The following is an 18,933-nucleotide window of genomic DNA, read 5'->3' on the forward strand; positions in this document are numbered from 1 at the left end:
CAACCACTGGAAGTAGGTCAAATTTAACTTGCAAGATTATTATTACAAACAGACAACAGGACAGGTGAAACTAAATAAAAGCTTTTAAAAATACTCACGCGTCAAATTCAGCTTCGCTATAATTTCGTCCAAATGATGTTGTCCTAATGTCGCTGTGATCGTCCCGTGTGTTCGCAAGCTCCTTCTGTCGCGTGTCGTGTCGGACGCGTCGCGTCGGTGCCGGGACGAGCGCGACACGGTGACTGTGGCGTTGCGATTTAGTAGGGGCAGGGTGAATACTGATTCTGAGAGAGGTGTGTTGTCTGGACCGAATTCCTGTGGAGTACATGGTAGATGTAGGATATGGTAGTGGATCGGCATTTGTAGAGAAAGAGCGGTGTATTTAATACGCGCATGTTAGGACGAGATAGACCCACGTTAATGACCGTTGGTCTTCCTGTGGAGGCTTACGAGTCATGCAACGAGCGAATGACAGAGCTATACTTTGCGTTTCATTACGCGATAGAATCCGGAATTTTCCCGAAGAACTTAGTCATCGACATAGCCAAAGAGTTGAAGTTGAAGTGGCAAAGGGTAAGCCACATCGCACGAAGAGTAGTTAGCCGTAGCGGGAGAATAGGTCGCCAAATGGCGACACGGAAGATTTGCGTTGACAAGCCAGGCTTCCCTCTAAGTAAACCAACTTCCGTCGGCAGTGTTTCCAGACAACTGTGACATTGAGGCTTACCTACTTTATTTAAAGGCCGGCAGCCATTGACTCTCTTTGAGTTGTATACATATGGGCGGTGGTGATAATTTCCCAATAGATATATATCCTGCATGCTCGTTTTCACAAAATAGGTGGACTGATATTTTTTATATAAAGAAATAGGTCTGTGTTTGATCACAATCTCGCCTGATTGTAAGCGAAGAAGTGGACTAAGATGGAACACTCTTAGGTACCTAATAAATGCCCATTCACCCTAGATTTGAAGACGGCCAGATTGTAGCGATCAGGGAACACAGAAGCCGGCAAAGCATTCCACTTCTTTCCACATTTTGATAGTTGCAGACAACTGTTGTTGCAGGTGGCCAAGTTGCAAGGCTAAGGGGGAGACGTTTGTGGTGGTCTCATTCGTCTGTTATATCTTACCAGGCATTTCCCGCTAACACAGTATGAAGCATTGTTCTTCCCGCATGACGTGCCCAGCGGGAACCAGCCCTCATGCCCATTGACCAAGTAGAACCGATGTGAAACGCGCTCGTCTTGACAGGCGATGCGACAGGGGCGGTCAGGGTCCTCTGTAACGCAATGAAATGATTAAAGAGGTTTTGCGAGATGGTCTATCTAAGATTTTAAGGCTGCGTATCTACTAGAAATCTGCAAGGATGCGTTGCGAGGAATGTGTTTGTCATGAACCAATAGAAACGCTTCATTTACCTATCCTCGCTCCGCCGAGCTGTTTCCACTAGAACTGCGCTGAGCGAGGATAGGTAAATGAAGCGTTTCTATTGGTTCATGACAAACGGATTCCTCGCAACAAACGCAGTCTTAATCCTTCTTAAGCTGAGCGTCAGTCGTCGTCTATTCGGGAGTTTTTCAATTTCATTACATTTTTATTATTTTATGCGTTTTAACCTAGTTTTAACTCAGTCTCCGTCATTTACAGACCGATTTGTTGTTTTTATTTGGGAAGGTACGTTTCCCGTTTTCTCCCATTTAAACGTGGACAAACCCCTAAGGAAGTTCTTTGAAATAGTTCTTTTTGCTGAAATTATCCTGGTATAGGTACCAACTGTTACTAACTAAAGTTCAGGTTCAGGTTCAGAAATATAAGCTTTCCTAAGCTTAGTAGGTAAGTGCGTTATCGGAAGGTTTAAAGTAACGTATCATGACTCACCAAGAGCTGGGGATATCTGCATCCCCAAGCCGGACAGTCTTCTCACCCTCTCCTTGTATTTCGTGCACACCATCGTCGCGTATTGATACGGCGACTTCCTTTGTGTACAGCCCTGGAAATTAAAATAATACTAGCAAAAACTCAAAAGTATGTGTAGAAAGAGAAAACTAGAACCATGTGTAGTGTAGGTCTACAATTAAATCTCATGGGCGCAATGTGTCAGAAACACTGTGGTCCTGGCAAAATGGAGACACCACGGTACGACTTTACTACTTGCTGCGCTTTGGTAGTAACAGCCTTGTGGGCGTCACTCTGCTAAGTGTTGGTAGTTACCAGGTCAGCCCATAAGAGACAGGCTGCTAAAGCTGTATGAAGCTGTATTAAAGTATCGGCCTTGTCGCCAGTCTGCTAAGTGTTGGTAGTTGCCATGTCAGCCCATGCAGAGTCAAGCCGGCACAGCTGTATGCTGGCGCGTCTCGCTGCTCAGACAGTCTCACATCGCAGTCGTAGTTATTACTAATAAGTAACGACCTTGCACTCCACTCTGCTAAATGTTTGTAATTACCAGGTCAGCCCGTGCAGAGTCAGGCCGGCACAGCTGGATGCTGGCTCGTCTCGCTGCTCGGACGAGTCTCACGCCACTGCCGGGAGCTATGCAGTGGTAGTGACAACCGCTCTGTGGTCTCCACTGGGAGCCGGCGGCGCGGCGCCATGTTGAAGAAGTCTTTGTTCTGATAAGGAAAGGATTTAATTTACTTCCCGAGCTATATCAGCTCTTTAGAGCTCAAAGTCAAAGTCAAAGTCAAAATATCTTTATTCAATTTAGGCTATAACAAGCAGAATGTCAAAAAAAATCTACCACCGGTTCGGAAAAACCTCTGCTGAGAAGAATCCGGCAAGAAACTCAACGAGCTCGTTTACGAAAGTGGATTTTTGCGATTTTGATTAAATTATCATACAAGGTTTTTCTTAGAACGCCACAATGAACGACAATTCGCCACTTGCTACCGGTTTCCCGCAATTCTCGCGATATCGTCAGTCCACCTAGTTTAGGGAGGTTTTCCAACGCTTCGCCTGCTTGAATAATTTACAGGACGAAAAACTTACGAGGTGGTGTGAGGAGTGGCAGTTTGTAGCTGGAGGGCCTCCCACTCGCAGTCTCCTGGGCGTAGTGAGAACTCCGTATCAGCGTTAGAGGAACATGAGAATTTCTGAAAATATACATAAATCATTATGATTAGTGATTACCTATCTAGTTATCAATATATTTTGGTAGCTCTTGGGAATATCACTTCTAGGCTGGCGACTGGAAGCTTGTCGTATCGCCTGACGTTGTTTGTCTTAATAATCGACTGTCCTAACACCCTGAAATTGAATATATTTCGGAACAACTCATGCGTTGGTTACTTAGGTTGGTTGGTTGGTTACGTCGCTTCTGAAAAATCACCTGGCATACTCCAGAGATGCAAAACATGGGATGGTTGGTGGAGCAAGCAGTTCCATCGGGCAGACTCCAGCCGCGGGACTTGTAGCCGCCGCCGCGCGTGTCGCACCACACTGCGCACGCGCTGCTTACATCTGAAAAAAAAGTAAGGGCATCAAACCCGAGACGTTCACATCCACCTGAGTTTTAGGTGAGGGTTGATAAGTCGATGGTAAAATGGGTTTCGTGAAAGAGTCATTTAATTAGGTACCTAATCTGCTTTTCACTTCGCTGCACAGCAGCAGTGCAGTGTTTATTAACTAGGTAGTTATTGTTTGTTTTCGTATGCATTGCTTGAATTATTGCTTCACAGCATGGAGAAGCATATAAACCGAGGACTTGGTAACAGTGACTATCAATCGAAAGTTTTATTAAAAAACAGTGGCTCTTCGGGAAGCCAGGATAGAAAGTTGTGGCGTTACATGAAGAAGCCTACGTTCAGCGGTCGACGGATATTGTTGATTGCTGCTGGTATTTATCTGGATAAACCAGTGAATATTATATTTGTCCCCATCTGCACTTTCCATCAGATGAGACAAGGTTCTTCGCTGTCAGTTGTAGTATGACTAAGCTAGTCTGGTAATTAATGAAAGCTCTTACCGTCTGAGTCTATCCTCTGCAGTCCAGTGCCAATGAGATCAGGGTCGACTTCTCGGGCCCTCCGGCAGATTTGGTCTGCGAACTCCCGGACTGTCATTCGGGGGACGTTGTGGCACTGAAAATTGGCAATGCGGTCAAGAACGCGATGCGATCAGAAATCAAGAGATACGTAGAAGAACAAATTAGCTCAATGAAGTAAGCAATGGGCAGGTCATATAGCACGGAGAACAGATTGCCGTTGGAGTCGAAAATTTCTTGAATGGAGATCGCGGATCAGCAAGCGCAGCATATGACGTCCACCAACGAGGTGGACGGATGATCTGGTTAAAGCCGCGGGTTCTCGGTGGATGCAGGCCGCTTCTAACCGAAGCAACTGGAGGTCTATGGGGGGAGGCCTAATGTCCAACAGTGGACGCCCTACGGCTGGTATGACGATGATGAGGATTAATCGTTTCACTGAACTAACCTGCTGTGCTTGACAAGATTGGTATTTCTTGTCATGTCCTGAGCAAAAGTTGTTGCCGTTGTCATTTCTGAAAACATAATCTTTGTTGTAGTTAATCCCTCCAATAAGCCGTAAATAATTATAAACTGGTCAGGGGGCTACCCCGAAATTCGAAGTTTGATATCACACATATTGTCCCTCAGTAGCCATCTTCTGTTAGGTGTTATCAGCGTGAGTGGGACAGCACGATACGAAGTCCAAAATTTTAATTTTGTAGTAAAAAGTCGTTAATTGAGTGTTCAGTAAGTAAACACGTGATATTTCAAAGTGCTATTTTCTTTATGATCATGGAGATGAGACCGTATTTCACATCAAAGTGATCGATTCACAGTTTTTTAATCACATCTTTATTTAATTTCTAAATAAAGTCGGTACTATTACATTTATTGTGAGGCTAGCGGCACTTGACAAATCTTTGCGTACAAATAAATAATACCTGCTAAATGTAATTCTCTTCTCATCACTAAGTTACGCTTATTGTGGTTCTCTTTAAACTTTTTGGTCAAATTCAATACTTTTACCAATCTATTCCTAGTTCTAAGCTTCCGCCAATTCCTGGACCTACCGTGGTCTCTGGCAGCGGCGCGTGGCAACAGCGACGCCGGTGGCAGCTGGGGCGTGGGTGTCGTCCAGGAGGCAAGCCGAAGCGCAATCCGACCAGCCCGACCAGCGCATCCACGCCCCACGACGCGGAGTGGACCCTGCGCGTTCCACGCATTCGCCACCGCGACAATACTGGAACAGGCAAGAGAGAGACTATAGGAGAACACTTAACTCAAGGAATACAAAAAACAAAAGGAAATGTTAATGACACCCGCTGATTATTTTTATACTTTATATTATTACTGGGCAGCAGTGTTCTCTACTGCCAACTGTGAACTCCGGACTCCAGCTCTGCGGTGTGGAAGGCCCTTGCTATACTATTTTCCCAAGACAGTCATGAAGTTTTACTAGTGATCCTCATCCAACCACGACCAAGTTAAGAGTGTAAACTTAGAAGAAAAGTTACCATATCCTCCCCGCACTTGGTTCCTTCGAGCGCAGGATGCGAGGTCCAGGTGTACCGCTCCCGCTGGCAATGCAGGTCTCTGCAGATGTCTTCTAAGCTCTGTGCGCCGGAGTGCCGGCTTCCGCGTCCGTATTTTAACATGCCTGTCAAACAATAAAGCGGTTCTTATCCTGGCAAAACATGGCGATTTTGAAGATGATCAGCGCATTTATTGCATAATTTGATCCCTTGCTGTATCATTACCAGTAAAGATTTATAGTTTTGAAGTTCATAATTATGTAAGATATTTGAGGATTTACTCTATAAATCATACACCGTAGAAACACGATTACTTGTAGTTCATTCGATAGTTTCAAAATATAAAAAAATAACGGTATAAGCTCACAATTTTTTTGGATAAACGTAGCGATCATAATTATGGTCGCGGGTGAGCACAGTACCTAATTGCTTTAGTTCGTTAATCTCACTCACTAATATTGGTATGATTGTATTCATAGCTAACTGAATCCGGTCGATTTGATCCTGCTCACGACTCACAAATTATCATGGTATTTAATATTTGTTGCCTTTGGTTTACTAGCAATCGCGCCTTGATCAAGAAAGCGGTTCACTTTGGTAATGGTGTATCTAATTATAATATTCACGCTTTGGTTTGTGATCATAACTTCAAATTGCGTTATGTAACACCAAACTTGATATAGATCAGTGATGGATTAGTTATACTTTTCGATTTATTTGATAAACTAAATCGATTTTCGACTTGATTAGGTTTAAGAAGAAAGCATTTATTAGTTAGTGTTGTCACCGTTAGAGGTTTAGACATGGCGCTTTCGTGGTGTAGCATTGTGTGGAATTGTGTGGTAAGTATTGTATAGTACTCGTATTTGCTGATGGGATTTGGTAACTTTGATTGAACTTAAAGAAACATTTATTCGAACAATATGAAGAAAAATACAGTTTTATGTATGCCACGAAATGGTCACAAATCAGCAATCTGCCGGTCTTGCGAACGGCGCTGGTCTGGTTGATTGATCTTCGCAATCTCTAGAAGATTTCTTAATATCGTTGAATGAATTGAAATTTCTAGTAGAGACGAACTGCATTTCAACTGCAACGTAGCTGCAATTGCCGACTGTCTTTTCTCATACGTTTCAAGTGCAGCCAGCGTGTAGTTTGCGTGCAGTTGTGCCGACTGCAATGAAGTCAGCAGTTCAGTTGCAATTGGAATGTAGTCCTTCTGTACTGGCTTAGCTTTTTGGGTTCACTGAACAATTAATTTATTGATCTAGTCCCGAGATGCGTCACGGGAACTGGGCAACGGATAAAACATACTTAAATAGATGAAATACCCAAACCTTGACACCACACATTAGTTTTGTCATACAAATATCTGCCCCAACCGAAGATCGCCCCGATACCTCAAGCCTCGTAGTCAGGTTCTTTCACTCACATTTCAAACATAGTAACGTGATGGTGGCTTACATTGTTGATCGGCATCAAATCTCTCTCCTGGCAATATGCCCTCAGCGCTGTGATCAAGTTGTCCAGCCGAGTTGCCGTGGTCCAGAAGACATCGGGATTGCACGGTGCTGAAAAAACAATTTGGATTATTAGAAATGGTTTTAGAAAGAAGAGAATGGGCAAATGAACAAGAAGACTTGAAGAAGTGGATAGAGAAATTCGATTGTTTTATAGTATCGGCAATAACCTAAACTTACAGGAATGCAAACACAGGCATGCATGTTTCATGACTCATAAATAAATTTTATGTGACAGATAAAAGTGATGCCGTTTCTGTATATTCGGATAAAACAAACGGAGACCGCGTGACAAATATCTGTCACGTAAAATTATCAAGAAGTGGCGAAACAGAGGGCCTACTCCGAAATTCGAAAATCGAAGCTCGTATCGTACCATCTCTCTCGCTCTCGCATTAAATAGTATAAGTGTCAGAGGGACCGAACGACACGATTTTCGAATTTCGTAGTAGCCCTGCAGGCCCTTTTTTTCAAATAATTTCGGAATGTTTCAGCAGGTGTTTTTGGGATTAGTTAGACTGACAAAAACTTCGATAAAAATCTTTACAGGGGTGTTCAATTCAATCAGACTGGCCCAATAATTTGCTGAAAATTTTCGGAACAATCTCAAGACACGCTGTGTATTTGTCAGCTATGAAAGTTGTTGTTGACACTCTACCTGCATATAACTAATTTCCTATACAAGTACTTACTCTAGAAACTTTTGCAGATAATTTTTGCTGCACTGTGACCAGGTGATCTTGCCACTGCCCAGTGTTGGGCTCATGATATAGGCGCTGGGATCGCAGCCGTTGTCAGCTAGTGGGCCGTCATGACGCATACCAAGACTGGAACACAATTAGATTCTGATGAAGTAATGGATATTGAGAAGGAAAGTAATTTTACAAGCACAAGTATACTAAATTAAAAATGTAACACAAAAATACCAGGATGCCTACTTTATACTTAAATACTGATACTATTTAGTTGACGAAGCTTAGAGTTGGTACAGGTTTTCTGAAATAATTGAAACTCAAAAAACATCAGAAATCAGAACGTCTTGAATTGTTCATTGGATGGTTGCTCCAAGTAAAATTTAACAGGCTTGAATCCATTTAGTTAATTTATTTCTCGTAAAAGGCCACCTAACCCTAACATCTTAATGAAAAGTTATAGATGATCGCTAGATGTGTCGAACTAGCAAGTTAAGACTTATTTCTCTACTTACTTGTGCCCGATTTCATGTGCCACAACGTAAACGCTTTCAAAGTGTCTCCCTTCATTAACAGTGCAGCTGCTTGTCACCGTACACATCCCAGCTACCGGCGCTAATCCTACAAAAGATGCCGGTCACTTTAATGTAAATCCATACCTTTGAAAAGATCATAAACATTGACAATAAACTCACCTACAACTTGACTGCTCACTTTTCCATTCTTACTTACTACGTACAAATCTAGCCCAGTAAGTATTAAAGCATGATCCCAATGCAATGGATCTGTATCCCCTTGTGGATTTTCCAGCCTTTGCCACGTACAAAAATTACTTAGAAACCTATCAATATCATGTGGTCTTTTCAAATTTGAGGGATCTTCGTGGAGAATTTCAAGTCTTTTCAAAATGTAATTCACTGGTCTACCTAATGACGGGTCGTGGTATAACAATTGAACAGCGTTTATCATCGCTAGGACAAATCTGACTAGTTCCCTCTCAGTATCCTTAGGAAAATTCACAGTCATATGTTTATACAAATCTCTATCAATAAATACTGCTGTTTCTACAAAAACTGCTGGTAAAACAGCCCTCTTTTGTCTTTCTGTTTTTGGAACTAGTTTGTTAATGAATGCTCCTATAGTTTTGTTTCTATGATTTAAATCTAGTTTGAATTCTTCTAGCGTTTTACTTGGTGTATCTGCTTCTCTTTTTCTTCTGTGCTTAGTCCATATGCGAGATGGTTCAGGAGCTATAGAGTTAAGATTATCTCTTTCTACGCAACTTTCTTCATTGTTAGTGTCTGGTGCGGATCGTTTGACTAAAACGTGTGCTTTTGATTCTTCACTGTGGAATCTTTCTGGCAGTGGATGTATTAAATAGTAACTATCGTTGGATTTGACTAAACCTCTCTGGAAAGAAATGGATCAAACATAAAATAAACAGATTCTTTATCAACTATACACTTGAGTTTATGCGAACTGTTTTCACCAGAGTGACTTAACTTCATCTTCACTTACCACATCATCACAGACAAATAATGCAGCGCTCTCGCTCCTATAGTAACAATCATCATCATCATCACCATGCTCTACAGCCTCAGTGCTGTTGGACCATCTTCTCATCAACAGGAACTGTGGGTCTAAGAAGCTATGCCTTGGTGCTGGTTTGAGATCTAGGTGCTGTAGGATGTCCTGGTCTGCAGTTGAGCGTTTACGGCGACGTTGATGGATGAGATGTGCTATCTCGAATTGCGCTTCTGAAAAGGTTTAAGATTATAGACTGATACTTCATTTCATCATCATCTAGCTAGGGCCTATTTATATTTGTTTCCGTGTTTAAATTGTTAATGGAAGGTACCTACCTACACGACGGATCTCCGTGACGTAACAAATAATTAATATTTAGGTTTAGCTTGTTAGTTTAGTATGTCAACCAATTTGATTTATGAGCCACCATGACACTTTAGCTTTAACTTATTTGTTTATCTATGAATAACACTGATTGAATTACGTACCTATAGTGATTATGACAAGGTTCTGTAGTGGTTTATTATCATATTGGTTGATTGGTAACATATTATCATGTACCACAAAGAGGGTAGGTATAATTGATTCTATAAGAAATATGAGGAATTTCTTACCATCGTGTTTGGCACCAAAAAGGAATAATTTCTCTGCGTCTGTGAGATGTTCCAACAGTTGTTTTGAGTGTACCTGTAACAAAAATAAAATAACCTTTATATCATTCGAGCGTTTCAAATACCTCATTTTCGTGGTCACATTATTTATGAATGGGCTGTAGAATTTGATGACATTTTCGAATATGTTTTAGACGTCTGTACTTCAACTAGATAACCTGAAAACTGAAACAGACTCTTCTACCATGTCAATAAAAACGTGCGCACGAAAATCATACGGAATAAACGCTCGAATAATGACACACGACCCGCTAATTTTATCATTAAGTCGTCTTATCATTATTCTTATCATGTAGTGTTTTTTATTATTATATTTTATTTCGAAGAGTGGTAGTAGAAGTAGCTGGGTTTCAGCTGTTTCTATCTAACAATTTCCGCTTCTCATACCAAAAACATGTGCATCGACACCGGAATTTGCATTGAGCATACGAAGTTCCGTCTATGTGTGAATGAAGCCTACCACAATTTCAAAGCACTTATGAGAGGAGAAGGCAACACGACACGTGTTTTTAAAAAAAACAGCTAAAAGTACAAATGATTCCATTGCATCAGGCGTTACTTTGTAGAGATCTATAGGTAGATTTAAAAACATTTGTACAGCCGTGGAATGAAAAGGTTCATCATTTTAAAGTCGACTTTTGCTTGGTGATCTGACAGAAGCTGTTTGCATTTATTTGCGAATAGATTTGATCACTTCGAGTGATGGCAGATCAAATCAATTAAAATAAATTAGCCCAATTATTCATAATCAAGGAACTGGTTTGAATAAATTTCAAACATGTTGTCAAACAATTGAACATCATATATATTCTATGCAACCGTCTGGTGTGTTACATAGATTAGAAACGTAAATGTCCATGCAAAGTATTAAATAAAAATATTTGAAAAACTGTCGAACCCTTTCATTTCGCGACCGTACATACATACGAGCATTTCAAGTAAAATAAAAGCTCATAGTCAGCTAAAGTCAGCTCCGGGCATGAGTGTTTCGTGGCACCTATAGTTCAGTCACTGTGCGAAGCGTCATAAAACGTTTTCTTTAGTAAAAATCTAATTAACCTTGTCTTTGAATAATTACCGCGACTATTGTCTCGATATGAATGGCCTCGGCATATTTTTGACAATGGGGGTATTCGCACGGCTTTGGCTAAGCAATTGGTGTTGTTTGAATAAGTAATGAGATATCAATATGATGTGCTTAGCAGCTTTTGCATGCGTCGCTGAGTGTATCGGTGACAGTATTCGAATAGTTAGGTATTGGATGAAATATTCTTTAAAGAAGGTTCAGTTTTTACAAGTTTGCTGGTTGGTTTAGTTTGAGTCGAATTTTAATGTCATGCTCCCCATGAATCCTACTGTCTGTCTGTCTTGTAAAAAAGGACCTCAATTGATAGAGAATACGATAAACTGAATTTTTACTTGCTGTAGAATAGAGAGTCTCCCCAGCAATCCCATAACTTAATTTAAGAAATTTTACATAGATAATTATTAATTACTTTTTCAGTAATCAGGAGACCAAAAAACTTATACTATAACAATTAATTAATGAATAATTGATTATGGCTATTTAAATTTCCTGACTGTCGCTAGGATGCGTTCACCTCTATTGGAACCATCTCCTCAAACGTAGTTTGGTTCTTATTTTAAGGCAGTGTTGGATTTACCTCGGCGACAATGAGGTAATTTAACTAACTAGCCATAACTGACTTATTCAATGGTAAAAGCCGTAGCTTCAAATAAAGAGCTAAGCTTAAACCCAGTTTCATACATTTTAACACTACTAAACTGGTTAGTTCGTTTTTTTTTAAAAGGCTTTGTCCATCTGATGATAATTTTTGCCAGTGTCTAGTAAGTTTTGCCGTTGTACGGTAAAAATATTTAGAAAACAAAATATAAGTAGGTAGGTAAGAGGTAATGGTGGAACGATGAGCTACTAAACTGAGTTTATCACTAATCTATGGCAAGAGGCCCTCAATATGTTACAGCTATCAGTTTGAAGGTACATAAAATTATCGTAAAAATATTTAAACACATCAATTTCAAGATTGGGTCTAGTAATGAGGAATGTCAATGCAAAATATGCTAGTCATGCAATATAATTATGTACCACAATTAAACAAACATTTCTCCGTATCCAGTACAAGTAGCTTTCTATTGGAGAAAAGCTCTTAAAAAGCCATTAAATGTAATCATTTTACAAAAGCTAAAGTAATGAACGTGTTACGAGAAAAGTTTCGTAAAGTCGTTTAGAAATTAGATAATGCGTTTTTTTTACTCCAATTTAGACTTGAAAGTTGAAAGCTATTAACAGCTTCCCTGTCCCGAAGCAATGTGCAGCGTTCATTTTGACACGTCCCCATAGTAATGATAAAGTAATGTAATAAATATATTAGATAAATATATTAGATCTAATGCGATATATAGACGTCAATAAAAATTAACCGGTTAGGTAAAAACCTAAACTGAAGTATTCCCGCACTGGGCCCGCGTGGGAACTATGGCCCAAGCCCTCTTGTTCTCAGAGGAGGCCTGTGCCCAGCAGTGGGACGGATATAGGCTGGGATGGAAGTATTCCAACTTACTTAGATCTGAGATGAGAATTAATAAACTTCTAGTGTAATCCCTGAACTAATTTTGATAAAATTCAAACAGACATCTTGGGAATACACCATTTAAAAACAAAAACGTGACCAAAGGAATGAGAAGCCACCAAAGTCAGTCATTTAGTATAAATTTTGTTCTGAAAAATTTTCAACTTCTTAGTTGCCATGTGAACTTAAATTTGGCCATGGTGTTTCTTATAACATAAAATATATTTTTTAAAGAAATACCAATATATTTTTCTCTTTAAGATTTCTTATCGATTCGTTTTGTATTTCATTTTATTTTCTTATTATTTAAAGATGTGCAAAACCCTCGATGGTCCGACTCGCACTTGGCTGGTTTTTTTAAATATTTGCATGGAACCCTCAGTAAGCGAGTTAGACTCGTACTTTTTGAAGTCGGTTAAGCACCTACCTAATTGCCTGCGAACGTTAATGCTTCACTTTTACAACATAGCATAATTTCTTTCGTTCCAAATAATTCTAGTTTTGTTTAATTTCCATCCTGATTAGTGCGAAAGTGTATAATTATTCGATGGGCTTATCTAGAGTACAATGAAAGTGTTTGCCACGCTTCGTCTGCGCTTACGCAATGGGCCACTATTAAATGGTGATAAATTTTTATTTTTCTTATGAGCGTGGTTAGTTTTACGCATGATCCTACTTCGTGAGGAAATCTGTACAAACCTGCAAAGCAATTCAATGGTTTGTGTGAACTTCCCAATCCGCACTGGGCCCGTGTAGGAACTACGGCCCAAGCCCTCTCATTCTGAGAGGAGGCCTGTGCCCAGCAGTGGGACGTATATAGTCTGGGAAGATAAACATATGTGACAATCCGTAGCAAAAGGGTCCTTATTCAAAAGGGTTCTGGTGACGTCATTCGCCGCTTTGTTGCGGCCGCTGTGCGACGGCACCGCTAATCATTTACCCGGGTTTTAAGGATCAGAGGGGAAAAATAAAAATCGAAGTCCGTATCGTACCTACCGTCCCTCTCACTCTCGTATTAAATATTATATGCCTCACCGAGACAGCAAGATACGAATTCGAATTTTGATATTCGTATCTATAGTCCACATCGACATCGCAGTGCTGAAGTCTGAAGTTCGTAGTTGCCAATAGAGGGCGCTGCCCACTCCCACATCTAGTTCCTTAGGGCCCTTATACACGACGTTTTTTTTGCGCTCGTGTGTATCGATACAAACGCAAGTCGAACGCTCAGCAAACGCAAAGATGCGCCGGTATGTTTTAACGTTACACACGATCCTTGCGTTAGTATCGATATAAACGCCACGTTTTACGAACGCAAGGATATCGCGTCAGTAAGCCCCTCCGCCCCCACCCGTCGCTCCTCCCTCGCTAAGGCGCGATGCATTTGTAACATCTGCCAAAACGCGATGAAAAGGAGCAGAGAACGCCTTTTCAGGAAAAGGCGACTAAAGGTGAATATAACAGCAAAACCAACTGTCAAAACGCGATAAAAAGGAGTAGAGAACGCCTTTTCAGGAAAAGGCGACTAAAGGTGAATATAACAGCAAAACCAACTGTCAAACGCGATAAAAGGAGCAGAGAACGCCTTTTCAGGAAAAAGCGACTAAAGGTGAATATAACAGCAAAACCAACTGTCAAAACGCGATAAAAGGAGCAGAGAACGCCTTTTCAGGAAAAGGCGACTAAAGGTGAATATAACAGCAAAACCAACTGTCAAAACGCGATAAAAAGGAGCAGAGAACGCCTTTTCATCGCGTTTTATTCGCCTTTTAGTCGCCTTTTATGAAACCCACGGGAAGCGATGCGTCTATCCTATTCTAAATCCTATTCAAACACCGTCCATCCTATTCACAACACAGATTAGGATGACCTTTAAGATAAGCTAAATTCCAAACATCCTCAAACATCAACAGCTGGCATAGTCTACATTGACCCCGGTTCGCCTTGGCTGCGGTATTCCGTCTATTCACGATTGGTTCCGTAGCTTTGTATACGTCGAGAGGCGCACAAGGCTATTTGATTTCAGAAACTGGGACTGTCACGATTTACAATTTAGGTCGTGTTTTAAGGACTATTATTACGATGTTGACATTCGAAAGATGCTTTAATAGTAAAACTGGGGTAAGGTGACATACACTTTTGGCCAAACCCGCAACAGGCTTCGTCAACTAAACAAATTGTAGATCATCTCATCATCATCATTTGGCCTCATCTGCACTTTGCGTCAGGTGAGATTGGGGTTAATCATAGGTCAGTTTTATGTAAAAAACCGGCCAAGAGCGTGTCGGACACGCTCAAAATAGGGTTCCGTAGCCATTACGAAAAAATTAAGTAATATTTTTCTAAGGATTTCGTATTTTATGCGGAATCTTCCAAGTTTAGGTAGGTATATTTTATACTTTACGCTGCTATTTACTCGGTTTTCGTGAAACATATTGGTTACTTACTCAAGTATTTTTTATGTAAAGCCGATAAAAGGACAGTTATTTCACCAAAGCCAAATACAAACGTAATTTCGGTCTAATTTACAAGCAGCACGACGGATCAAAACGCGAATTTGCAACTATAATGGGAGCAGACATTACGATGTTTATTAGTTTTGGTTAAAATAAAATGTAGCGGAAAAAAAAACAGTAAATAATTTCCATTTCTCATACAAAACTTAAAATGAATGTGATTTTTCTGTTACATTGAATATAAACGAAAACTAATTATAAATATCAAAATAGCTGCTCCCATTATAGTCGCAGTTTTATTTTGTTTCAGTGTTGTTATTTGTAAATTAGAACGAAATTACTTTTGTATGAAAATGTGATCAGCGGCGAGCGTACTGGCGACTCTTAAGGTGTAGAGTTTGTGAATTTAGGGCTTGTAGAGTTAGGGCGTGAAGAATCAGAAGCTTGGCTCTACAACATCATCGTCATCCTAGCCTATATGTCCCAATGCTGGACACAGGCCTCCTTTCAGAGTGAGATGACTTGGGCCGTAGTTCGCAAGCGGGCCCAGCTGGCTCTACATGAGATCTGATAACTTTTTGACAGTGCGCGCCATATGAATCTTTTTGGCAACATTTTACTCGTACATGAAAATGTTTTTGGTAAATTTTTTATTGACCCCTTGAGTAATACACGTGAACATTTTTTACACGAATGCAATTAAATGCATGCTCATTCATAATGCACTTGGCCGTCATATCACGGCATCAACGCCTTTGTCTGAAAATCGCTGCGCCGGCGTCGGTGCGAAACCAAACGTTATGGGTAAAGGAACGTTCACACGAAACACTTGTAAAAATGGCAAAGAGCGTGTCGGCAAGCTCCGGATAGGTTCCCGTAGTATGCTGCCGTAAGGCTGCAATTTACTCTTAAACTACTAATAATTCTTAAGCAAACTTAGCCGTAATAGTTTTCCTTGTAATTTGATATGTATACATAGTTGATGACAGCTACATTAAAACTATTTTGGAAGGGCAAATGGAAGGCAGGCGAGGCAGGGGAAGGCCGAGACGGTCATTTACAGATCAAGCCAAGGAAAAAGTCAATGTCATGTCGTATCAGGAGCTGAAAACGCTGGCAGAGATCCGAAAAGAGTGGCGATTACTCCACCGACAAGAGCTAAGCTCTTAAATGAATGATGATGATGACATAGTTGATACAAAATATATCCGTGCTAAATTACAGCTTTCTAGCACTAATATAAGTCTTTATCTAAACTAAGCCACGGACGGACAGACAGACATGGCGAAACTATTCCTAAGGGTTTCGTTTTTGCCATTTTGGGTAGGGTACGTCAAGCTTGAGTCGGACTCGTGCACTGCCCTCAGTCCCTTACCTACAAATTGCCAGCCAGTGAAGCAATGAATTTTGACTTCATAGTATATGTACCTAACAGTTTATTTATAATCAGTTTATTTCATCATCATCATCATCATCATCCCAGCCGCAGGACGTCCACTGTTGGACATAGATCTCGGCTTGCATCCACCGTGAACCCGCGGCTTTAACCAGGTCGTGCGTCCATCTCGTTGGTGGACGTCCTACGCTGCGCTTGCCGATCCGAGGTCTCAACTCGAGAACTTTTCGCCCCCAACGGCCATCTGTTCTCCGTGCTATATGGCCTGCCCATTGCCACTTCAACGAGCTAATTCGCTTGGCTATGTCGGTGACTCTTGTTCTTCTACGTATCTCCTCATTTCTGATTCGATCCCGTAGAGAAACCCCAAGAATAGTTATATTCATTTCTGCATGCTGCGGCTGATGATGCGGCTGTATTCATTTATTCCTATGAAAATATTTATATGAAAAACTTATTTTAGCTATCAGGTTGAGAAGAAAAAATTGAGTCCATGGAAAGGTCGTATCGTAATGCAATCTTCGCAGATGCAATCGCGGGCAACAGTGTATAAAAAATATACGAATCATGGATTGCTATGGATTGAATATAGATTTTATCCAACAGGGCAGTTAAGCATGTAATTTAAATTTAGTTACAAAACCGGAAAAGATCAACTCACTGAGTTTAGATAGGTCACAATTAAATTTAACGATTTTGAATTAATCAAAAAAATCTGGTAATATACACCTGCTCCTCATAATTGTTAGTTTTTTATATCACACGTCCATTTGTTTGTGTGAAATTGTCTTTATTGCGCATATTTCAAAAACGACGTAAGAGCATTAGTTCTTCATAGATGTTTAATACGTTCTTCTTTATAGCGATACTACAATATTGTTGGTGAACAAAGAGTACTAACGCGCACAGAAGTGTTATGCGGGTTTTATTTGTTATTACTTTGGTTGGCAAGAAAATGTTCCCTAGAAACTCTTATAGGACCACCCCTTTGTTAAAGTGGTTAAAAAGGTACAATTGAAGTTACACTAAACTAACCTAAAAACAAATTAACTATATATACAATTCCCCCAAGTCTTGTCCCTGAGGAAGAGTGCCCATAAGGCTGGCTGAGTTTCCGCCCTGGATCGTGATTCCAATACGTTGGGCGAGAAATACTTTGTCTGTCGCTTGTCAAGATGTTTTTCTTGGAAATACGTGGACGTAGATAAGTTAAAAATTTTATTCGTAGGTATCGAGACCAAAGCGTCCAGACTCCGGGGGCATATGCACGTGGAAAGCCTGGGAGAAGATACAGCTTTCCAAAGTTTAAAATACTAAGAAAAGATAAGTATTTCAGAATAAAATCTAAAGTCAACCTTTTTACTACCTACCTACATATTTTTACCACATTTTCTTTTAAATGATCGAGAAGTTGACAAAACATGAGTAAATAAAAAAAAATCTCGTTGTTAAAAAATATCAAATTAATTTACAACGTAATTTCTAGCCGACCGTAGTAATTTGTCTGCAGTATGAAGACGGCATTAAAACCGACCTCGTTGTCCTAACTACCGCACCTACAATGCATAATTACCTGTAATTTGAGTACTAAATCCTAACAGGGTCATTACAACACTCGAGATAACTATGTATGTACTTAATTGGTAAAATAACAGATCTTCTTAAGGAGGCTCAAAAAGCTGGCTGGAGGCTGGAGTGAAGCAATGATTGTTTTACTGAGTTATTGTCATTTTAACCCTCGACGCAAAAAGAGGGGTGTCATAAATTTTACCGCTATGCGTGTCTGTATGTCTGTATGTGGCACCGTAGCTCTTAAACGGGTGGACCGATTAGAATGCGTTTTTTTTTATTTGAAATTAGGTTTTCTAGCGATGACTCCTAGACATGTTTTTCAATAAGCTTTATTTAATTCAAGTTTCTTTACAAGCTTTTATTTAATTTCACCGGTCCCGTCCCGATGTTTGTCATCAAATCTTGCAAGTTATATGCGACCAACTTCTAGTAGTCGGATTGACTTGAAATTTGGCATACTTATGTAAATTGAGTGACAATATAATAATCTGGTAGTGACATCCTTGTAGTCCGGCAAGGATCGTCTCCGCAGGATGGAACTCTTCAACGGTTAATGACATCCACTTGAAATTTAGTATGCAAATGTAGTTTAGATGACAATGCAAGTAAATTCGACAAAAAGTACAGTAAGCAAAAAAATTTTTTGTTACCAAAAACTTATTTTTATTTAACTTATCCTGTTTGTTGGTTGTTGTTGGGTCAAATCTTGTAAGTTCACTTTGACCCACTTCACTTTTGTTTGACTCTCTTTGAAATTTAGTATACATAGGTGTTTATGTATCTAAATTGGATGACAACGCAAGTACAGTCAACAAAAGGTACTTACAGTAAAAAAAAGCTTGTACCTATTAATTATCTGTCACTTCACTTCATTTTTGACTGATCATTAGTGACCACTGATGTTAGGCCGTACGGAAGGTTAAAAAATAATCCAAATGCCAAATTCCGATGACAGAAGTATACCTAATCAACCACTGCAGCACTGTTAGAAAAACGCTAATTTTAATTTGTTG

The 18,933-nt window shown here is 40.1% G+C and overlaps 1 protein-coding gene across 1 annotated transcript in view; it reads right to left on the minus strand.

Moving 5' to 3' along the window:
* The window catches only part of LOC141435297 (A disintegrin and metalloproteinase with thrombospondin motifs 16-like), a 58,534-nt gene that overhangs the window by 4,027 nt on the left and 35,574 nt on the right, over nt 1-18,933 (minus strand). The window contains exons 2-17 of the mRNA XM_074097998.1: nt 9,849-9,921; nt 9,226-9,464; nt 8,403-9,117; nt 8,223-8,328; nt 7,708-7,842; nt 6,960-7,066; nt 5,478-5,620; nt 5,034-5,203; nt 4,430-4,496; nt 3,964-4,078; nt 3,328-3,458; nt 2,988-3,091; nt 2,446-2,611; nt 1,881-1,992; nt 1,133-1,281; nt 99-315 (exon numbers count right to left, since the gene is read on the minus strand). Coding sequence (XP_073954099.1) covers nt 99-315; nt 1,133-1,281; nt 1,881-1,992; nt 2,446-2,611; nt 2,988-3,091; nt 3,328-3,458; nt 3,964-4,078; nt 4,430-4,496; nt 5,034-5,203; nt 5,478-5,620; nt 6,960-7,066; nt 7,708-7,842; nt 8,223-8,328; nt 8,403-9,117; nt 9,226-9,464; nt 9,849-9,921 — 2,749 coding nt within the window. The remainder of the gene's footprint in view (nt 1-98; nt 316-1,132; nt 1,282-1,880; nt 1,993-2,445; nt 2,612-2,987; nt 3,092-3,327; nt 3,459-3,963; nt 4,079-4,429; nt 4,497-5,033; nt 5,204-5,477; nt 5,621-6,959; nt 7,067-7,707; nt 7,843-8,222; nt 8,329-8,402; nt 9,118-9,225; nt 9,465-9,848; nt 9,922-18,933) is intronic.

This window comes from Choristoneura fumiferana, chromosome 14, assembly GCF_025370935.1.
Source record: "Choristoneura fumiferana chromosome 14, NRCan_CFum_1, whole genome shotgun sequence".
Taxonomy (NCBI): domain Eukaryota; kingdom Metazoa; phylum Arthropoda; class Insecta; order Lepidoptera; family Tortricidae; genus Choristoneura; species Choristoneura fumiferana.